The 15,698-nt window shown below is 40.7% G+C and overlaps 1 protein-coding gene across 7 annotated transcripts in view; it reads right to left on the minus strand.

The window, feature by feature from the left end:
- Positions 1–15,698, minus strand: part of CAPG (capping actin protein, gelsolin like) — a 43,843-nt gene that overhangs the window by 5,275 nt on the left and 22,870 nt on the right. For all 7 annotated transcript variants that reach the window (XM_074196424.1, XM_074196382.1, XM_074196411.1 and 4 more), the window contains 6 exons: positions 15,010–15,182; positions 14,469–14,623; positions 13,923–14,090; positions 9,208–9,357; positions 8,949–9,041; positions 7,527–7,659 (listed from right to left, as the gene is read on the minus strand). In XM_074196424.1, coding sequence (XP_074052525.1) covers positions 7,527–7,659; positions 8,949–9,041; positions 9,208–9,357; positions 13,923–14,090; positions 14,469–14,623; positions 15,010–15,182 — 872 coding nt within the window. The remainder of the gene's footprint in view (positions 1–7,526; positions 7,660–8,948; positions 9,042–9,207; positions 9,358–13,922; positions 14,091–14,468; positions 14,624–15,009; positions 15,183–15,698) is intronic.

Raw genomic sequence — 15,698 nt, forward strand, 5'->3', positions numbered from 1 at the left:
AAGAAAAGCCAGGAGAAAGAACCTCAGGATTTATCTCCAGCAGCTATGGGTGAGTCTGGGCACAGAGGGAGGATCAGCAGCAGATCAGCCTGATTAGGGCTGGATTGGAGCCCTGGGTGCCGACCTTGAGGGCCTGAATGATGGACCTGTTTGATCAGAAGCAGGGCTAGGCCACTGTAGCTTGTGTCAGCTAGGAAGCAGAGGCACTGGTGCTGGCACTGACCTTCTGGAGCTTGGCAACAGGGCTGGGGGGAGAGTTCTGGTGCAGGAGAGCTGCAGACATCATCCCTGGGCTCCTCAGATCTGAGGAACTCTGAGTCCACACCTCCATTGTGGCTGAGGCCTCCTCCCAGGACAAACACAATTACAGACTACTTATGCCCCAGGTATAGGTGTGTGAGCAGAAGAACCAGCCCAGCTGAAAATTGGAAGAAGGATGACCTCACCCCAGGGTAAAGCCCACCATTGATTGAAGGCAAAAGGATCTAACAACTTCAATCACTCCCTTCAAGCTAAGGGAGTAGGCCTCAATCAAGGTCACAGACACTCCAGAGAAAGCCAGCACCCCCTACTGGTCAGCCAGAGAAACTGCATTCAGTGAGTAAAGCCTCTAGGGATCCCAACACCAAACCTCTGAAACCAACCCCTCCCCAACTCAAGGTCTTAGCAAAATGAAGAAAGGTCAGTGGAAAGGTAGATCCATAGAAAAATTCTTGGAAGGAAAAGACCCTAATTCAGAGAGACCTAAAAGCTCTAAGGAGAATATGATCTGGTCTCTAGCACAGAAAGACTTCCTTGAAGAAATAAGGAAGGAGTTTAAAAATCAATTGGAAAATTTGGGAAAAGAAACCCAAGAGAAGATTGGCACCTTGCAACAAGAAAACAAATCATTGGAAAATACAACTGGACAAATACAAAATGAGAATAATTCTCTCAGAACTTCAATTGGGGGCTGCTAGGTGGCTCGGTGAATAGAGCACCGGCCCTGGAGTCAGGAGTACCTGAGTTCAAATCCAGGCTCAGACACTTAATAATTACCTAGCTGCATGGCCTTGGGCAAGCCACTTAACCCCATTTGCCTTACAAAAAGAAAAAACCTTAAAAAAAAAAGAACTTCAATTGGACAAATACAAAATGAAAATAAATCTCTCAGATCTTCAATTGGACAAATACTAAATGAGAATAAGTCTTTCAGATCCTCAATTGGGCAAATGCAAAAAGAAAATAATTCTCTTAAAACCTCAATTGGTCAAATGGAAAGCTCTTGCAACAGTAGAACTGAACAAGTAGAAAAGGAGTTGCAAAAGGTAAATGAAGAAAACTCCTCCCTAAAAAAAAAAAAAAAGTAGTCCACGGAAACTAATGACTTCATGAGACAGCAAGAGTATATTAAACAAAATCAAAAAATAGAAAAAAATAAAAGAAAATGTAAAATACCTCATCAGTAAAACCACTGACCTCGAGAATAGATCGGACCTTGAGAATAGATCAAGGAGGGTCAACCTGAGAATCATTAGACTTCCTGTAAACATTGAAGAGAAAAAAAGCCTGGACTATTACAGGATCTAGTGATGGAAAATTGCCCTGATATCATAGAACCAGAGGGCAAAGTAGTTGTTGAAAGAATACATCAATCCCCTCTAGAAAGAGACCCTAAAATGAAAACACCAAGGAATGTTGTGGCCAAATTCCAGAACTATCAGATAAAAGAGAAAATCCTGCAAGCAGCCAGAAGCAAACAATTTAAAAACCAAGGAGCCACAATAAGGATTACGCAGGACCTGGCTGCATCAACATTAAGAGATCGAAGGGTCTGGAATGAGATATTCTGAAGAGCAAGGGAGCTTGGAATGCAGTCAAGAATCCACTATCCCACAAACCTCAGCCTTCTTTTTCAGGGGAAAAGATGGACATTTAATGAAATAGAAGAATTCCAAAAATTCCTGATGAAAAGACCAGAGCTAAATAGAAAATTTGGACATCAAACAGGAGGTTCAAGAGACACATGAAAAGGTAAAAAAAAAGGGGGGGATAAAGAAAAAAAACCTGCTATCCAATAAGTTGAAACTGGTTATATCCCAGCATGAGGAAAAAGATTCTCATAACTCTTGATAATTATAACTCTAACAGGGAGAATATACCTAGCCAGAAGTGATGGACATTCATGACCTATCCATGAGACTGCTATCCAATGGGATGAAACTGGCTATAACCCCACTTGGGAGAAAGACTCTAATAACTCTCAAGAATTGTAACTCTATTAGATAGAATGTACTTAGCTGGAAGTGGTGAATACTCAGAATTTTCTATGACTCAGATAGAATGATTTTAAAAACACCTCCTCCTTAAAAGGGGGGACAGGAAGGAGACAGGAGGAGGGAGGGGATTGAATGGGGTAAATCTCCTTACATTAAGAAGTACAAAATACCTATGGTAATAGAGGGGAAGAAGGGAGGAGATGAGAAACACCTGAATCTTCTTCTCATCAGACTTGGCTTAAAGTCAATTTACACATATACTCAGTTAATTTTTAAAAATCTAACCTTTCAAGTACTAAAAGGGGAAAGGGGGAGGGGAATGAAGAAAGGGAGGGGGAGGGGAAAAGGGGGAACTAACAAAAGGAAGGGAAGGGAAAAGGGAAAAAGGGGAAGGGGAAAGAAAGAGGAGGGGTGATATAGGAGGACAAACACACTGAAGGGGGTGGTATTCAGAAACAAAATACTGGGGAATATGGATAAAGGGGGAGGAAAGGGGGAAATACAAATCGGGAAGATAGCATGGAGGGCAATAAAGAATTAGTAATCATAACTTTGAATGTGAATGGGATGAACTCTTTCTTAAAATGTAAGCAAATAGCAGAGTGGATTAAAAACCAGAATCCTGGGGCGGCTAGGTGGCATAGTGGATAAAGCACCGGCCTTGGAGTCAGGAGTACCTGGGTTCAAATCCGGTCTCAAACACTTAATAATTACTTAGCTGTGTGGCCTTGGGCAAGCCACTTAACCCCATTTGCCTTGCAAAAACAAAAAAAAAACCCAGAATCAAACAATATGCTGCTTACAAGAAACTCATTTGAAGCAGAGAGATACATATAAAGTAAAGGTAAAAGGTTGGAGCAAAATATATTTTGCTTCAGCTGAAGTGAAAAAAGCAGGGGTAGCAATCCTTATCTCAGACAAATCAGCTGCAAAAATAGTGTTAAAAGAGATAAGGAAGGAAACTTTATCCTCCTAAAAGGTACCATAGACAATAAAGTTATTTCAATACTGAATATATATGCACCCAATGGAACAGCATCTAAATTCTTAGAGGGGAAGCTGAAAGAACTACAGGAAGATATAGACAGCAAAACTCTACTAGTGGGAGACCTCAACCTCCCGCTCTCAGATCTAGATAAATCAAATCGTAAAATAAACAAGAAAGAAGTTAAGGAGGTAAATAGATTGTTAGAAAAACTAGATATGGTAGACTTATGGAGGAAATTGAATGGGGATAGAAAGGAATAGACCTTTTTCTCTGCAGTACATGGAACTTATACAAAAATTGACCACGTACTAGGACAGAAAAACTTAATGATCAACTGCAGAAAGGCGGAAATAGTGAATACATCTTTCTCAGATCACAATGCAGTAAAAGTCATGTGCAATATTGGGCCAAGGAGATATAGACCCAGAACCAATTGGAAACTGAATAACCTATCTCAAAAGAATGAGTGGACCAAAAAGCAAATTATAGAAAGAATTAACCATTTTATCCTAGATAATGACAATAATGAAACAACATGCCAAAACCTATGGGATTCACTCAAAGCAGCTGTCAGGGGACATATTATATATCCTTAAATGCTTACATTAATAAATTAGAGAAAGAAGAAATCAATGAACTAAATATACAACTAAAAAAATTAGAGAAATAACAAATTAAAAATCCCCAATTAAATACCAAATTATAAATTCCAAAAATTAGAGGAGAAATTAATAAAATTGAAAGCAAAAAACTATTGAATTAATAAATAAAACCAAAAGTTGGTTTTATGAAAAAAAACAATAAAATTGATAAACCTCTGGTCAATTTGATTTAAAAAAAAGAAAGAAGAAAACCAAATTGCTAGTATCATAAATGAAAAAGGTGAACTCACCACCAATGAGGAAGAAATTAAAGTAATAATCTGAAATTATTTTGCCCAACTCTATGCCAATAAATTTGATAATCTAAGTGAAATGGATGAATATTTGTAAAAATATAAGTTGCCCAGGTTAAATGAAGAGGAAATTAAGTACCTAAACAATCCTGTCTCAGAAAAAGAAATTCCACAAGCCATCATTGAACTCCCTAAGAAAAAATCTCCAGGGCCTGATGGATTCACAAGTGAATTCTACCAAACATTTAAGGAACAATTGGAATTCTGCCTAACTCTATGAAACCAATATGGTGCTGATACCTAAACCAGGAAGAGTTAAAACAGAGAAAGAAAACTATAGACCTATCTCCCTGATGAATATAGATGCAAAAATCTTAAATAAAATCTTAGCAAAACAATTACAACAAGCTATCACTGGGATAATACATTATGATCAAGTAGGATTTATCCCAGGAATGCAGGGTTGGTTCAATATTAGGGAAATTGTTAGTATACTCAATTATATCAACAACAAACCTATCAGAAATTATATGATCATATCAACAGATGCTGGAAAAGCTTTTGACAAAATACAGCACCTATTCCTATTAAAAACACTAGAGTGTGTAGGAATAAATGGACTGTTCCTTACAATAATTAGCAGTTATCTGTCTGAAACCATCAACAAGTATTATATTCAATGGGGAGAGGCTAGAGGCATTCCTAATAAGATCAGGGGTGAAACAAGGGTGCCCATTATCACCACTACTATTCAATATCATATTATAAATGTTAGCTTCAGCAATTGGAGAAGAAAAAGAAATTGAAGGAATTACAATTGGGAAGGAAGAGACAAAACTCACTCTTTTTTTTTTCAGTTTTTGCAAAACAAATAGGGTTAAGTGGCTTGCCCAATGCCACACAGCTAGGTAATTATAATAATTACCTGTCTGAGGCTGGATTTGAACTCAGGTACTCCTGACTCCAGGGCTGGTGCTCTATCCACTGGGCCACCTAGCTGCCCCACCCAAAACTAACTCTTTGCAGATGACATGATGGTCTACCTAGAGAATCCAAAAAAATCATCCAAAAGACTACTGGAAACATTTTGCAATTTTAGCAAAGTTGCAGGACATAAAATAAACCCTCATAAATATTCAACTTTTCTATATATGTCTAGCAAGATATAGCAGGAAGAACTAGAAAGAGAAATCCCATTCAAAGTAACCTCAGGGGGGTGGCTAGGTGGCTAGGTGGCGCAGTGGATAAAGCACCGGCCCTGGAATCAGGAGTACCTGGGTTCTCAAATCCGGTCTCAGGTATTTATTAATTACCTAGCTGTGTGGCCTTGGGCAAGATACTTAAACCCATTTTCCTTGCAAAAACCCTAAAAAAACCCCAAAAAACAAGTAACCTCAGACAATAGAAAATACCTGGGAGTCTATTTGCCAAGACAGACTCAGAAATTTTTTGAAAACAATTATAAAACACTTCTCACACAAATTAAATCAGATTTAAATAACTGAGCAATTATCAACTGCTCATGGATAGGTAGAGCTAATATATAAAAATGGCAATTCTGCCAAAACTAAACTACCTGTTTAGTGCCCTACCAATGAAAATTCCAAAAAATTACTTTAATGAGTTAGAAAAAGTTGTAAGTAAATTCATATGGAGAAATAAAAAGTCAAGAATTTCCAGGGATATAATGGGAAAAAAAGTGCAAAAGAAGGGGGCTTAGCCCTACCTGATCTAAAACTATATTATAAAGCATCAGTCATCAAAACTGGTATTGGCTAAGAAATAGAGTGGTAGACCAGTGGAATAGACTAGGTGCAATGGCAGGAAATGATTATAGTGATCTGCTGTTTGATAAACCCAAAGAGTCCAGCTATTGGGATAAAAACTCTCTCTTTGATAAAAACTGCTGGGAAAATTGGAAAGTAGTATGGAAGAAACTTAGATTAGACCAACACCTCACACCCTTTACCAAGATAAGATCCAAATGGCTACAGGATTAGACATTAAAAAAAATACTATAAGCAAATTAGAAGATCAAGGACTAGTTTACCTGTCAGATCTATGGAAAGGGGAGAAATTTATGACTAATGAAGGGATGGAGAACATCACCAAAAACAAACTAGATGATTTTAATTACATTAAATTAAAAACTTTTGCACCAATAAAACCACTGTAACCAAGATCAAAAGAAGTGTAAATTGGGAAACAATCTTTACAATTAATGTTTCTGACAAAGGACTTGTTTCTAAAATATACAGAGAACTGAGTCACATTTAAAAAAAAAGCCATTCCCCAGTTGACAAATGGTCAAAGAATATGCAAAGGCAATTTACAGATGAGGATATCAAAGCAATCCATAGCCATGTGAAAAATTGCTCTAAGTCATTAATTATTAGAGAAATGCAAATTAAAGCTTCTCTGAGGTACCACCTCACACCTCTCAGACTGGCCAATATGACCAGAAAGGATAATGATCATTGTTGGAAGGGTTGTGGGAAATCTGGGACACTATTACACTGTTGGTGGAGCTGTGAACTCATCCAACCTTTCTGGAGAGCAATTTGGAACTATGCCCAACGGACAACAAAAATGATCATACCCTTTGATCCAGCAATACACTACTGGGTCTATACCCTGAAGAGATGATGAAAAAAGGGTAAAAACATCACTTGTACAAAAATACTCATAGCAGCCCTGTTTGTGGTGGCAAAGAAATGGAAATCAAGTAAATGTCCTTCAATTGGGGAATGGCTTAGCAAACTGTGGTATATGTATGTATGTCATGGAACACTATTGTTCTATTAGAAACCAGGAGGGAAGGGAATTCAGGGAAGTCTGGGGGGATTTGCATGAACTGATGCTGAGTGAGATGAGCAGAACCAGAAGAACATTGTACACCCTAACAGCAACATGGGGGTGATGATCAACCTTGATGGACTCCCTCATTCCATCAGTGCAACAATCAGGGACAATTTGGGGTTGTCTGCAATGGAGAATACCATCTGTATCCAGAGAAAGAACTGTGGAGTTTGAACAAAGTCCAAGGACTATTTTCTTTAATTTAGGGGAAAAAAACAGATATCTTATTGTCTGATCTTGCTATCTCTTATACTTTATGTTTCTTCCTTAAGGATATGATGTCTCTCTCATCACACTCAATTTGGATCAATGTATACCATGGAAACAATGTAAAGACTGACAAATTGCCTTCTGTAGGGGAGGAAAGTAAGGTTGGGGGAAAATTGTAAAACTCAAAATAAATAAAATCCTTAATTAAAAAAAAAGAAATAATCAGCAGATATCACAGCAGAAATAAGACAGAGCCCTTGACAAGAGGGGTCTAGTAATTTCCTTTTCAATTCCCATTGAAGCTTTATATACACACCCTTCCAGACATAGATCTTGCCACAGAGGCCATTGTCCAACACGAAACAATCATCGTCGATCAACAGCTCAACTGAAAACGGGCTAGAGTCTGTCATCTTTGACAGATGCATCTGGCCAGTGGCATCAGAAACCTAGGAATTGGACAAAGGTCAACGGTAAGAGGGGGCCAGCATGAACCTTACTCCTCTCTATTCCTCCCACCCCACCCCCAGCACCACTTTCCCTAATTCTCAACCCAAAGATCACTCACTCTCTAGACTAGAGCATTCTTGGTCCATAATAATGAGAGCCACAACAGAGTAAGAATTGCAAAGAGCATTTTATAATAACATATACGTGATCTAATTTTTATTATTCTTCTCAATTCACTCCTTCCCTACCCTGTTCCTCAACTCTGAACCACACTATTTGAGGCATTAATCTTGGGGGGTCATCAAGGCCAGGGATTCCTTTCTGAATCATAGACCCTTTCAGCAAATTGGTAAGGTCTGGAGACCAAAACATTATTTTAAAATGCATAAAATCAGATGCATTGTATTATGAAGGAAGTCAAAGGTTAGAGAAAATAAATATGTAATTTTTTTCCCATCAAAATCCGTGGACCACCTGAAATCTCTCAACAGACCACTTAAGGTCTGTTGATTCCACATTAAGAACCTCTGATCTAGGGCATAGGTGTGAGGTGAGCACACCTAGAGGTGGAAATGTGAGACTTTCCAATTTCTCTTTCAACTTTCTTTCTTTTTCTTTTCTTTCTTTTTTTTTTTTTTGCAAGGCAAACGGGGTTAAGTGGCTTGCCCAAGGCCACATGGCTAGGTAATTATTAAGTGTCTGAGACCGGATTTGAACCCAGGCACTTCTGACTCCAGGGCCGGTGCTCTATCCACTGCGCCACCTAGCCACCTAGCCACCCCTCTCTTTCAACTTTCAATTCATGATCCTGGAAAAGCACTGAGCAGTCTAACTCCAAATCAGAAGGAATACAGCCAACAGAAAAAATACTTTATCCTAAAACTACAAGCTAAGGACATTACTTCTCCAGGAAATCCAAGGTAGAAACAGGGTGAGATATCAACCTCTTCTCTTCAGGGTAGCCCTAAAAGGATTCCACTTTTTATTTAATCTTTCCAAGCACTGGAATCAACCACTTAATTCTGAATTCTCCAGCTAAAAATGCACTCCCCATCCCCCCCCCTTTAATCCAAGTCCTTCTGATAGGGAGAATATTGTTTTACCCTGACCACAATTTATTGCATTAAATTCTCTGTGTATGTCTATACTCCTGTGCCTCTGAGTCTAATGAATATACATCATTCTTCATCCCTCTGACCACCACACTCTTTCCCTCTATCTGATTCTAGAACATAATTTCCCGGACTGGCCATTCCAATGCCCATCACTCCCAAACCTTGATGCTCACCTTATACAGGGCAGCAGCATGGGCATTAGTTTGATCAGCTCTGAGGTCCTCTTCTGGATTGCCCTCCTTCAAGGTTGGCTTCGACCCCAAGACCTGCAAAGACCAAGACCATCTCTATAGAACACCATTTACTTCCCCAACATATCATACCCTAGAAACCACATGGTTTCCCCACCTGTTTCATTCTTTTCCTTTCCTTCCTTCCCAAACCCAAACTCCTTCCCCACTCTGCCCTCCTTTTCTAGTTTTCCCACCGAACCTGGATCATCTCTGCTGGCTCCTCCCCATCGGTGACAATCTCCATTTGGGCTTTTCCCTGCCTCTCACTGTCCCTGATGGCCAGAGCCAGGTCCTGGGCTTTGTTTCGTTCCAGAATGTTGGATTTGCCCCCACACCAGACAAAGATGGTCTGAGAGAAAAAGGATGAGATCGAGTTAAGATCAAATGCTTCTCCTGCCCCCAACCCTCATCTCCTTCTTCCACCCTCCTGAAGGATCTGACACCGACCATCACCACCACTACCTTCTGCCAGTTGGGCAAGAAAACTAAGGGGATAAAATCACACCAGGGTAGACAGCAAATGATTGATGAGGGGAGTCTAGAAACCATGCCATAGAAAAACCCATTCAAAGAATAGGGATTGTTTGGCCAGAAAATTATTTTATCAATAGATTTTGATTTTACAGAGAGAAGATAACTTGGGAGGGACATGATAATTGCCTTCAAAATCAAAAAGACAATATGTGAAAGAGAATAAGTGACCTGTTGATTCAGAGGAGAGAACCAGTAAGAGAGACAGCTTTCAGCCCAACATAAGGAAATAAAATTCATAATAGTGGCAGCTTCCCCCAAAAGGAATAGGTGTTACCCTAAATACTGAATTTCCTTTCCTCACCCTGCTCACTCTTCTCTGGTCACACTAGCTTATTCACATCTCTTTAAAACTGTGGTTCTAGGGGCACCTAGGTGGCTCAGTGGATAGAGCACTGACCCTGGAGTCCGGAGTACCTGAGTTCAAATCCGGCCTCAGACACTTAATAATTACCTAGTTGTGTGGCCTTGGGCAAGCCACTTAACCCCATTGTCTTGCAAAAAAAAAAAACAGCTAAAAAAAAATGTGGTTCTTAGAACTCCCAAGAACTCTAGATAGGGTCTGACAAGCACTGGACATCAAGGAGTCATGGGAAGAGAACTGATTCTAGGGGGTTATGTTCCTACTTGTTACCTTGGGCAAATCACTCACCTCCCTATGCCTAAGTTTACCTCACCTGTAAAAGGTGAAATAATGACTGATATTGTAAGATATTTTATAAATGCAGTTATTCAGGCTTCCTTCAGGTTGTGTACTTGGTATCTTTGAACCTATAGATAGGCCATTACATTAATCTATGGACCATTTTTGGAAAAAAAATGCTATTGATGGGGGTTCAGTGGCTTCCCCAGAATATATACAAAGTAATACAAATTAATTTCAAAAAGGAAAGTGAATCCTCAGCTAGGGGAGAATGAGTAATCTTCAGGAAAGGTCTTGTGAAGGAGGGAGCCCCTGGTCTCTACTCTGAAGAAAATTAGATATTCTCGTTGGAGATGAGCAAAGATAGGAACCTTTGAGGCTATTAGCATTGACCCTGAGGACCCTTGGTCTGGCTATGGACTGAGCAAGTGCCTGCCATTTACTATAGAAGATATTTTTCCAGTGGATAATGATAATGATGTTGATGATAATAAAAATGTATAATATATATGCTATATTATATAATATATAATTAATAGTATTAATATTATTAATAATTATCATAACCACCAGCATTTCTGTAGCACTTTAAAGTTAGCTTTTTCATGACTTGGGCTTTGCCCTTGAAATCCAACCATCTCTTATCAATAATGATTTAGATCAGTTTTCCTTTTGACTATGACTAAAATGATTGAAAGGGAAAGTAACAAATGTTGGAGAAGCTGTGGAAGAATTGAGATGCTAATTCACTATTGGTGGATCTGTGAACTGATTTAGAGAGCAATTTATAATTATGCTTAAAGAGTTATTAAAATTGCTTATATCCTTTGACCAACAATTCCAAGATAATCAGAGAAGGAAAACAACTTCTATGTTCTAAAATATTTATAGCAGTCCTCTTTGTAGTGGCAAAGAAGTGGAAATTGCAGGGATGCCTGTCAATTAGGAAATATTTGGAGAAATTGTGGTAAATGATCATTTTGGAATATTACTATGTCCTCTTAGGTGATCTTAGAAAAACATGAATAGACTTGCACAAAATCATGAAGAGCAGAACAAACAGAACCAAGAGAATGCTAAATACAGTAACAGAAATAGTGTTTTAAGAACAACTTTGCGTGATTAAGTCATTTTGACTAATATAAATATCCAAATGAACTACAAAAAAACCTAAGAATGCTATCTGCATCCAGAGAAAGAACTGATAAAGAGAAGTATCATATAAAATGATTTTGGTATACAAATACATTCATATGTCTAATGCTAACCATCTCTAGGGTGAGAAGGAGAATAAAAGGAAAAGGAAAGAAATTTTAAAGGGATAGCAGGTTGTACATAAGAGATTTGCAGTTTCGTGTACAATCATCTTTTTTTCTATTCTACTATATTATGGAGAGGCTTGTTTTTTCTTAAGTTCAGAATAAAATTCATAAAAAAAATTTAAAAAGAAAAAAGGAAGGAAGGAAAGGAGGGAGGGAGGGAGGGGGAGGAAGTAAAAGAAGGAAGGAGGAAGGAAGGAAGGAAGAAAGGATGGAAGGTAGGAGGGAAGGAAAGGGAGGAAAGAAGGAAGAAAGGAAGGAAAGACAGAAGGAAGAAAGGAAGGAAAGATGGAAGGAAGAAAGGAGGGAGCGGGAGGAAGGAAGGAAGGAAGGAAGGAAGGAAGGAAGGAAGGAAGGAAAGAAGGAAGGGAGTAAGGAAAACAAAATGAAAGACAACCAGGAGAAGAAGGAAATGTGATATAGAAAATGACTAAGGCCTTTGCAGCAAACCACAGACTGCTCTTCTATTTAAAAGAAGGAGCTCTTCCCATCACCAATATCAGTTAAAGAGAATTTATCAGCAAAGCCCACTACAGAGGTCTAGCCCTCAAAAGCCCCCATTAACCCATTTACTTTTGTGGTGGAATGTGTTTCAGTCCCTCAAAATCACAGGAAATTTTTCTGAGTTAAAATTTGACCCAGGAGTGGCCAAAGCAATATTTTAGCTAAGTTGCTAATGGCTATCAGTACAAGGAAACAAGATTATCTTTATTGATATATTCAACATTCAATATTTGTTGCTTTGGAGTAGAATGCATTTTGAAAAGACAACATTGCTATATAAATTGTATAAAAATTAGACTGCTTCTTCACTGATGTGAAGTCATAAGAGGAAAAATTTTATTTTGTGACAAATTATGGAGACTTTTTATTTTTTAAAGTGAATATTTCTAGCTGAAGCCTCTGTGGAAAAGTCAGTTCAAGAAAGCATCCCAAACATGATGGATGTGAATAAATATTAAGTGTATCATTAGATCTAACAGATACACATACACACACACACACACACACACGCACGTGTAGGTAGGTAGGTATTGAAGTTGTTTGGATTAGATCTCCATACCTAGAGTGGGTTTTCTTGTACCTGGGAGATCAAGTACAGGCTGTCTACCAGGCTAAATTGGTCTTATGTGGATAGGTGTCATTCTTTTCACAATTAATCCTATGTTTCTTTTATCACAATTATATTCTTCCCAAATTTTCACCCTTCCGCCATATCTATCCATATCTAATTCCTAATTTGTTCCCGAAATTTGTATTCATTTCCCAAAAGAAAAAAAATTTGATTGGGGAAACTAGATGGCAAAATGGATAGAGCACCAACCCTGGAGTCAGGAGGTCCTGAGTTTAAATCCGACCTCGGACCGTTAATAATTGCTTAGCTGTGTGAATTTGGGCAAGTTACTTAACCCCATTGCCTTGCCAAAATTAAAAAAAAAATGTGCCTGTAGTTTAATAATCCTAAAGAGGGGTACCCCAGTATAGGATGTTACTAGGAGCTAACACCTTTAAAGATTGTTTTTCTTCAGTCTTGACCAATTCGATATTACTGTATTTGGGCCTTTCTTGGCAAAGATACTGAAATGCTTTATCATTTCCTTCTCCGGCTCATCTGTACAGGTGAGGAAGGCTCCCCTGCTGCGGTCTGCCCTAGACATTTCGTCCTTCTAGTGAGGACGCTGGACATTCACCTCCAGCTCTGGTCGTGCCCACATGTTGGGATTCCTTGAGTAAATCCACTCCCTAAACTGGAGCATCAACTGGTCTGGCAGCTGCAATTCAACAGATCACCAGGAGAGGGCAGGAGCAGCTCAACAGAGGAGCTGTCTTTGGCAGTCAAGTTCAAGTCTGAGTTTTGACTGGCTCCATTTGATGATGATGTTTGTCCTTGAAGAAGACCGTGACATCAGAGAGGTGATGCCCTGACAAACACATGAACTGGATTGGAGTGAGGAAGTTCTGAGCTAAGTCCCCATCCTCACTTTCGCCTCTAGAGCCATCTGGGCCTAGTGGCCAGATACAGATCAGGACGATTGGAAATGACCCTGGAAGCAGGCAATCAAGGTTAAATGACTTGCCCAAGGTCCCACAGGTAGTGTCAAGTGTTTGAGGCTGGATTCGAACTCCCATCCTTCTGACTCCAAGGCTCTATTCATTTCTACTAAGAAGGAACTCATATATTTGGATTAGAGTTAACATACTTCATTCCCATCAGGCCCCTGGGAGCTGACACCAGAACTATGGAAATTATCCTGGAGTTTCCCCTAGCCATACTGGAGGGGCAGGATGGAACTACCTATGTTTGCCCTTCATTAAACCAACTGTAAGCTCATTGTGCACCCTCACCTTGCCTCAATTATAAACACAACTTTATAACTTTTGCAAAAATTAGTCTTATGTCATTTAGCCTCTGGAACTTACCTGGCCCAAGTCCAGAATGAAGCAGTCTCCAGTGTTGAAGCTCTCCCAGCTCAGGGCCCGCTCAGTGGCTCGAATGTTCTTCTTGCCTTTGACCTGGTAGAGTCTCCGGATGGGACCTGTGGGGGCTCCAGATGAGGCCCGGTGAAATCCTGACTCCACACCTCCCTCCTAGAGACAGAACAGATCATGGAGACCGAGCCTCACCGAAGGCTACTCACTGGGGAGAGAAAGAGATCCACCAGCTCTACTGCCATGAAGACAAGGAAGCCAAGACCCCAGTGACCCAGCGCAAAGGGGCACCATCTCCCAACGACAGCCCAGAGGCTGAAATGAAGATGAAGTGAATCTCCCAAAAGCCCATTCGGGCTGATAATTAGAAGGGATGGAAGGTCTAGGCCTGAATGGTTGTTTAAAGAGATGGACACACAGGGAGGCAGTGTGAATGGCATACCCACAGGTGGTCCCTGGGCTACAGGTCCACCATTCACCCTGAGTTACCCACAGTTTAAAGTCATTGAGAGTCTTGGCAGCAGACTGGGTACTGACCTGGTACTGGAGGCCTCGGGGGAAGTAGCTCATGAAGCGGTCTGACTCATTGCCCTGGACCTCCCGGTGTTGCACTGCCCTCTCCTCCAGCAAGGAGTTGAGGTGCATGGATAAGACTGCACAGGCTCCTTGCTCATCTCGGGATGACTGCTGACCTAGGAGAGGAGATGGGAGGGAAGGGGAGGAGAGGAGAGGGGAGGGAGGGGAGGGGAGAGGAGGAGAAGGAGGGAGAGGAGGAAGAGGAGAATCACCCATTTTTTTTTTAGATTTTTGCAAGGCAATGGGGTTACATGGCTTGCCGAAGGCCACAGCTAGGTCATTATTGAGTGTCTGAGGCTGGATTTGAACTCAGGTCCTCCTGACTCCAGGGCCAGTGCTCTATCCACTGCGCCACCTAGTGGCCCCCACCCATTTCTTGATACTTCTTTCACCACCCTCCAAAATGCCCTTCCCTGCCTCCACTCCTTGCCTCCAAATCCCCCCCACAGTCCCATCCTCTGCCTCAGCCTGTGTCCATTCTTTGGACACCATCTCTACTGACCAATCCAGAGGTGCAGGTGGGACTGCTCCTCCGGGCCATTGTGCAGTACAATGTAGGAGTCTCCAGAGAAGAAGATGCCGCGGCTCTCAGGGGGCACAGGCACGGGCTTCAGCTTTTCCACCCTCCACATATGAAGGCCTGGTTGCTGCACTGTGGACTCAAAGGGGGAAGCACTGCAAGGAGGGAATTGGGAACAACAGTCTGAGTGGAGAGGAAGAAGAACGTGGGAGGTGAAAGGAAGGGAGAGGGAGAAATTCTGGTGAGACTGGGGAGGCATCAGGGATGGGGCAGACACGGGGGGGGGACAGTGGGGTAGGCATGAGACAGCCTATGGAGCAGCAAGGACTTTGACCCAGGTTCCAGCATCTCTATGGGAGCTCTTAAGGAGGTAGGAGAGGAGGAAAGGACCGGAGTCAAAGGCCAGATGAGGAGGGATCCCAGGTTCACTTAGAGCTGGAAGGGACTATAAATCCTATCAAGTCCAATTCCCTCATTTTTCAGAGAAGGAAACTGAGGCACAGAGAAATTGGAGGACTTTACCCAGGGTCCCATAGTTCAAAAGCGTCTGAAACAAGATAGAAACCCAAGTCTCTCATCAACTCTCTTTCCCTGAGCCCACAGTCAATGCAGACACTTCTTGTTTCCCTTTTCCCAACTGAATCTGTTCCAGGGGTCAAGATTCTTAGTCT

Source organism: Macrotis lagotis, chromosome 1 (genome assembly GCF_037893015.1).
Source record: "Macrotis lagotis isolate mMagLag1 chromosome 1, bilby.v1.9.chrom.fasta, whole genome shotgun sequence".
Lineage (NCBI taxonomy): Eukaryota > Metazoa > Chordata > Mammalia > Peramelemorphia > Peramelidae > Macrotis > Macrotis lagotis.